Here is a 6839-nt window from a genome sequence, read left to right on the forward strand (position 1 = left end):
TTTGGTGGGAATAGCCAAGGATTTTGGTGGGAACAGCCAAGGATTTTGGTGGGAATAGCCAAGGATTTTGGTGGGAATAGCCAAGGATTTTGGTGGGAATAGCCAAGGATTGTTGGTGGGAACAGTCGAGGATTTTTGGTGGGAATAGCCAAGGATTTTGGTGGGAATAGCCAAGGATTTTGGTGGGAACAGCCAAGGATTTTGGTGGGAATAGCCAAGGATTTTTGGTGGGAACAACCAAGGATTTTTGGTGGGAATAGCCAAGGATTTTGGTGGGAACAACCAAGGATTTTTGGTGGGAATAGCCAAGGATTGTTGGTGGGAACAGTCGAGGATTTTGGTGGGAACAATCAAGGATTTTGGTGGGAACAGCCAAGGATTGTTGGTAAAAACAGCCAAGGGTTGTTGGTGGGAAAAATCAAGGGTTCCTTTTCCAGCAAAGCCAAGGCTTCAGATGGAACATTTGCTCTGTCCCTTCCTTGGAAAAATCTCAAGGGAATCCACATTTTTCTGCAAGGTGGGTCCATCCTCAAAAAGAAAAAAAAAAAAAAGAAATCCTGCCACAACTTCAGTGAGTCTGGAAAAAAGGAATTCAGTTCATTAAAAATGAAGTTAATTCAGTGAAAAACCACAGTAAAGTGCAAGGAAAAAAACAGGGGAAAGATTTCTGATTTCTTGGCTTTATGAAGTGTTTTATTCCCCTTTTTGGGGGAGGAAACTGGAGAAGGGCAACAGCGAAATCCAGAAGCACAGGAGGCCAAAGACAGACCTGCTGCCCCTGCCAGGGGCTGGCACAGGGGTTCCCCCACCCCACTCAGGTTTCTGGGGATCTGTGCTGTGGTCACAGATGAAATTATCCCCTGAATTTTGTGTGAGCACGTTCTGCTCCCTCCAGAGAGGAGGTGAGTTGTGTCCCAGCCCCACAGAGCCGTGGGATCCGTGCCCAGGACAGGGATGAGGGAATTATTAATGAATTAGCCCGTGATTACCAGCCTGGGTGTGCCTGGCATTAAAAACAACAAATCCCCCGCAGCTGGAAGAGGAGGGATCCTTCCCAGACCTTGACTGTGGTCCAGGAGCACGGAGGTGGGAGCGGGGCAGGTTCTGGTTGTGAAAGCTTCTGGTCACCGAGTTAATCTGTTGTCATCAGCTCCTGGGAGGGTATAAAACCCTCCTGCAGCTCCTCACCTCCAGTGGCTTCTCCTTCCCTCCTTCCCAGAGCAGGAGACTCCAGGTGAGACACCAGGTGAGTCCTCCCGTGCCCCTCTGGCTGCCCAGGGGGTGGTTCTGGGGCTTTGGGGGTGCTTTGTCCTTGGTTTGTCCCTCCAGTCCCAGCTCCAGCTTTTCCCCCGGCGGGTGAGAGGCACAGGACGGGCTTTGGAGGCTTTCTGAGGTTCCAAACAGTGGTTTGCTGCCTCTCTGGGACCAGAACCCCCTTGCCAACCCTCTGGATTTCCCCCAGGCTGATAAGAATCCTGTGGATAACCAGCAGGGGTTGGGGATGAGCTGCCAGCAGCTGGCACCCGTGGGAAGCTGGTTTAGCATCTGATCACTTCGGTCTCCTGGATTCCCAGGGCTCTGAGTTCCACTTCTCTGTCTAAAATCCATCGAATCTGATGGCCAGAGATGCAGCTCCTGCTCTGAGGCTCTCCCTGACCTGAGCAGGGATGTGCTTGTTGCCAAAGGGGGCTGTTCTCCCACGATTTCCTGCTTTCAGAACTCCCAGCACCGAGCTCTCACCACTTTTCTCTCCTCTTTAAACAGTTCGAACCCCTGCTCTGAGGTTCTCCTTGAGCCGAGCGAGTCTGCCTTCAAACCTGCATTTCTTCTGTGCTTGTCCAGGCTGGAATGTCCAGAAAACATTTCTTTGAGCAGAGGGAATGAAGGGAAAACCCCCCTCGATGTTTGTCCCCTCCTCAGCTCCCGCAGCCACTTCCCTGCTTGGAGCCAGGCTCTGTCAGGCTGGAGCCAGGCTCTGTCAGGCTGGAGCCTGCCTCTGGCACTCATTTTATGTGCAGTTCCTCTCTGAGGGCTCAGCAGAGTGGCTGAGCCCACAGAGGGTGTGATGGGGGCCCAAAAGAAGTCAATAAGGGGCAGGTAGAGCAGCATCCTCAGGGATTTCTGGCCAGGAGTGGTTTTGGTGGGAGGATTAACCTCAAAAGCTCATCCTCTTGGCTGGGGAGTCGATGCCAGAGCTGAGGAACCTCCCGAACTCGTGATATCCCAGAAGGAGACGTGTGTGTGGAGGGGATTTAAAGTAACTGTGGGGTTTCCTTGCAGGCTCGGCAGGGATGTCGTCCCACCAGCAGAAGCAGCAGCAGTGCCTCCCTCCCCAGTGCCAGGAGAAGTGTGTGGCCCCTGCCAAGGGTGTGGAGCAAAGCCAGGCCCCCAAAGGGCAGGCCAAGTGCCCCGTGAAGAGCCTCCCCCAGCAGCAGCAGCAGCAGCACCAGCAGGGCTGCCCCAAGCAGAAGTAGCCCCGACGGCCCCGGCCCCGAAGCTGCCACGGGAGATGCAAATTCCCGTTTCCAAATGCAAATCCCCGTTTCCAAACGCTCCTTTCCCAACTTCCCTGTCTGCTGGCGCCGCTGGAAGGGCTCCAGAACCCCGCAGCCGCCCCCTCAGCCTTGCAAGGAGCAATTGCTTTACAACGAGGTGCAATTCATTACCTGGGATTAGCTCACCCTCTGCTGGAAAATAATAAATAAATAAATCCTGGGGCCGCTTTATCCTGCTCTTCATTTGGGGCACGCTGCAATAAAACGATGAATAACCTCATGACTTGCTTCCTGATGTTTTTATTGTCACTTTGCTCGTGTTGTTCGTTACCTTCCTCTTTTATTTGCCAAAAAATTACCTTTAAAGGCGCACACAGGTGGTTGAGATGGGATATTAAGGATAAATCCCTCCCTGGGAGGGTGGGGAGGGCCTGGCACAGGTTGCCCAGGGAAGCTTTGGCTGCCCCTGGATCCCTGGAAGGGCCCAAGGCCAGGCTGGAGCAACCTGGGACAGAGGAAGGTGTCCCTGCCCGTGGCAGGGGGTGGCACTGGAGGGACTTCAAAGACCCTCCCATTCCAAACCATTCCATGGTTCTGCGACTCAGGGTCACCCATTCCCGAGTTTCCAGGTCCTGATTGGGAAGCCCCAAGCTCTGACCCCGACAAACACCTGCCTGTTGCCAGCTGAGGCTCCCTCCCACCTTTCTTAAGGAGAAGCCGAGAAAAACCTCCACACCTCGGTATTCAAAGCAACTTTTATTGCTGATTTTCACAGTGAAATGAATCCTGGATGCAACACCAGCCTAAAACAATTAGAGCTAAGTGGCAAATCCCTCCACAACAGCCCCGTGTGGGGTGTAATTGAGGCAGCCCCGGGTGCGTTCCCTCCTCTGCCCCGTGGAGCCCGGGGGAGCCACGCCCGAGGTAATCTCTGCTTTCAAAACGTGTCTGGAGTGGATTCGGGAGGTTTGCCAGGAAGCCTCTCGGCTGGAGCTGCCCTTTCACACGTCCCAGAAGGTTCCAGGTGAGCTCTGGCTCCTGCCTGGGCAGAGCTGGTGCCTCTGCCCTAAAATCCCTTCCTATTTCCTGCGGCCCGGCGGATTCTTTTTAATTGCATGAAACCAATCAGCACTGCCATGTCACGAGCTGGGAGGGTGATCAGAACCCTTCAGCAGCAGGTTCTGCCCAAACCTCCCACTATTAACAGGCAGGAAGCCCTAAATGCAGGCGGGAGGTGGAATCCAGGGAGCTGGGGGGGAAGGCAGGGAGACCAGAGCTGGGCCTTGTGCTGGGGGAGAGTTTAATGCTGAGCTTAAGGAACCCTGCCTTGTGCTGCCAGGGAGCTTTCTGGTGTCTCTCTGGGCCAGAGGGGCTGGGAGAGGGCAGGAATTCAGGCTGCTGGGAAGCTGAACACACACCCAGGACCCTGCTTGAAGCCTTTTTATCCGCTGTTAGTACAGGACGAAGCGTTAATTGGAGGGGGGACTTGGGAGCTCAGCAGCGATTTTCTTCTCCACAGAAACTCTGCAGCGATTCAAAAGGCGCTGGGAAATGACCTCTGGATGGGAGATGTGGGAGAGGAGGTTTGGGGTTGGGATCTTCTTCTCCCCTCGGGGCTCGGCTCGGGCGGCCCCGGCTTTACTTCTGGGCGGGAGGCCACGGGTTGGGCTGTTTGAGCTGCTGCTGCTCCACGGGAGGGGCTTTCTCGGGAAGGGAGAGCTGCTCTGGGTCGGGACAGGGAGCTGGCACTGGCACCGGGGTGTCCTGGCACTCCTGCTTCTCCTGAGGGCACGGGGTGGGCACGGGGAGCTCCTTGATCTCCTGCTGCTGCTGAGGGCACGGAGTGGGGTCGGGCAGCGGGACAGGGATGGGCACGGGGGTCTCCTCGATCTCCTGCTTCTCCTGGGGGCACGGGGTGGGCACAGGGAGCTCCTTGATCTCCTGCTTCTCTTGGGGACACGGGGTGGGGTCGGGCAGCGGGACAGGGATGGGCACGGGGAGCTCCTCGATCTCCTGCTTCTCTTGGGGACACGGGGTGGGCACAGGGAGCTCCTTGATCTCCTGCTTCTCTTGGGGACAGGGGGTGGGCACAGGAGTCTCTTTGATCTCCTGCTTTTCCTGGGGACACGGGGTGGGCACAGGAGTCTCTTTGATCTCCTGCTTCTCCTGAGGGCACGGGGTGGGCACGGGGAGCTCCTTGATCTCCTGTTTCTCCTGAGGGCACGGGGTGGGGTCAGGCAGCGGGACAGGGATGGGCACGGGGGTCTCCTTGACCTCCTGCTTCTCCTGGGGGCACGGGGTGGGGTCGGGGCGCGGAGCAGGGACGGGCACGGGGAGCTCCTTGATCTGCTGCTTCTCCTGGGCACAGGCTGCAGCCTCGGAGCGGGTCCCAGGGACTGGCACGGGGCTCTCCTGGCGCTGCTTCTCCAGCCCACACGGGGCTGGGTCAGGGCGGGACACGGGCAGCTCTTGGCAGGCTGGTTTCTCCTCTGGGCACGGCAGAGCCTCGGCTGGGAAGGGTGGAGGGCACTTGCTCTGCTGCTGCTGCTGCTCCTGGGCCGGGCACTGGGGCACCGCGACCGCGGGGGCTTCTCCTTTGCCCGGCTCCTGGCTTGGCAAGGGCACGGCTTGTTCTGGGCACGTCGCCACCGCCGGGGCTGGACCCGGGCGGGGTGTGGGGTCCCGGAGCTCGGGATGCTGCTGCGGGCACGGCGCGGGCTCCTGGCTCGGCTGGGGGATGCTCTTGCTCAGCCCGGGGGGGAGCGTGAGCTCCTGCTTGATTTGCGTCTGATTCAGGGACATCTTTGCGGGAAACGGGATGGTCTGAAAGAAAATCGGAGCGTTACTGCGGTGCTGAGGGGGGCGCGGCAGGAGGAGGGGGAACGGCTACAAAATACGAGTTCAGTTATAAAATACGAGTTCAGTTATAAAATACGAGTTCAGTTATAAAATACGAGTTCAGTTATAAAATACGAGTTCAGTTATAAAATACGAGTTCCAAGAAACCAGAGCAAAGCTCTCCCGGCTTGCCCTTGGGTTTCCCGAGGCGGGTTGTCCCAGAATGATGATCTGCTCTTCCTTTTTCATCCTGCCTTTCAGCTCCCGCTCCCACCCCGCCTTATCTCGTCCCTCCTCTCTCTGCTCTGCGATGTGGGACAGCCCTGTCAGGTCTGGCTGAGGTAGAGCCGCTCCTTTGAACCTGCAGCTGATTTGCACTTCACAGTCCTTCCCCCTCTTCCCAAAGTGTCAGCTCCCTTTTATTTCTGTCCTGGGGAACCGATGAGAGGAGCTGACAAACCACAGATCTCCTGGTGTGGAGACAACGGCCTCGGAAAGTCAAAATAATAACAGAAAAACAACGAAAGTGAAAGACAAACATTTAAAAGCGGAAAGTTGGAAAATATAAATATGGGGCCAACGGGATGTTTTACAGTGGCAAAAGTGAAACAGTTCAGTGGGGTTTGCCCCTTTTGCAACGGTTTCCAGGTTTTACCTGGAATTAAAAGCCTTTCCTTTGAGTACCAGGACTCAATTCCTCCTCTTGCTCTGGTTCCATCCCGACTTTGGGGGGGATGTGAAGGGCTGAGGTGACCCCTGGCCCAGTCCAGGGAGAGAATGAGCAGGGATAACGTGTCCCCGTGTCCCTGGATTGGCCTGGCCACTAATGACACCTGTGACCTGCATGAATCAGAGCCACCAGGAGGGATTTCTGCTCCCAGGGCCACTCCTCGTGTTCCCGGCAATTTGGGAAACTGTTTTGTGGCTGCTGAAGGCAGGCCCGGGCTCAGCTGGGCTGGGCAAGTGTCTTTGCTAAAGCCTGGGCTGCTGCTTCTCTGAAAGCAACTTAAAGGCACAAGCTGAAGGTGAGGATTGTAAAAGTGGTGCCTGAAAGGGGCATTTTGGAGCCCCCCCAGCACAGGACCTGCCCCACCCCGGAGCTGTGGGCAGGAGAGGGAGAGTGGCAGCTCCTTCTCCCTTCCCCCTGGGGTGGCTGCTCCGCTCAGCACATCTCCAACGCCAATTCCCTCCTCTCCTCTCCCTCCTCCAGGTCAGTGACACCCCTCTCTTGCCATTTTTCCATAAGGATCTGATAAGATCTTTAAACGAATTAATGCATTGCCCTTGCCATGGCTGGCATGAGTGAGGCAGCACAGGAGGGATGCCTTCAGCCCTCTGCTCCTGCAGCCCCAAATCCCTGCTTTCCAAGAGAATTCTCCCATGCAACTGGAGTTTGGACAAGATCCTTGTTATCAACAGCAGAATCCCAGGAAATCAGCTGGGAGGGAGCTCCAGGAGGCCACTGCTCTCCTCCCCTGGAGGAGAACTTAAACCTACACAATTTCC

The 6839-nt window shown here is 56.3% G+C and overlaps 1 protein-coding gene across 1 annotated transcript; it reads right to left on the reverse strand.

The window, feature by feature from the left end:
* Positions 1-4133: 4133 nt before the first annotated feature.
* Positions 4134-5297, reverse strand: LOC114003615 (keratinocyte proline-rich protein-like). The gene has a single exon (XM_027750769.2). The coding sequence runs from the start codon at positions 5295-5297 to the stop codon at positions 4134-4136; it is 1164 nt and encodes a 387-aa protein (XP_027606570.2).
* Positions 5298-6839: the final 1542 nt, after the last annotated feature.

The sequence above is a fragment of the Pipra filicauda genome, unplaced genomic scaffold, assembly GCF_003945595.2.
Source record: "Pipra filicauda isolate LSUMZ 115617 unplaced genomic scaffold, ASM394559v2 scaffold512_size417520_pilon, whole genome shotgun sequence".
Taxonomy (NCBI): Eukaryota; Metazoa; Chordata; class Aves; order Passeriformes; family Pipridae; genus Pipra; species Pipra filicauda.

What these genes read in the sequence shown, in the direction of transcription:
- LOC114003615 (XM_027750769.2), bottom strand. Translation starts at nt 5,297, where the DNA reads ATGTCCCTGAATCAGACGCAAATCAAGCAGGAGCTCACGCTCCCCCCC.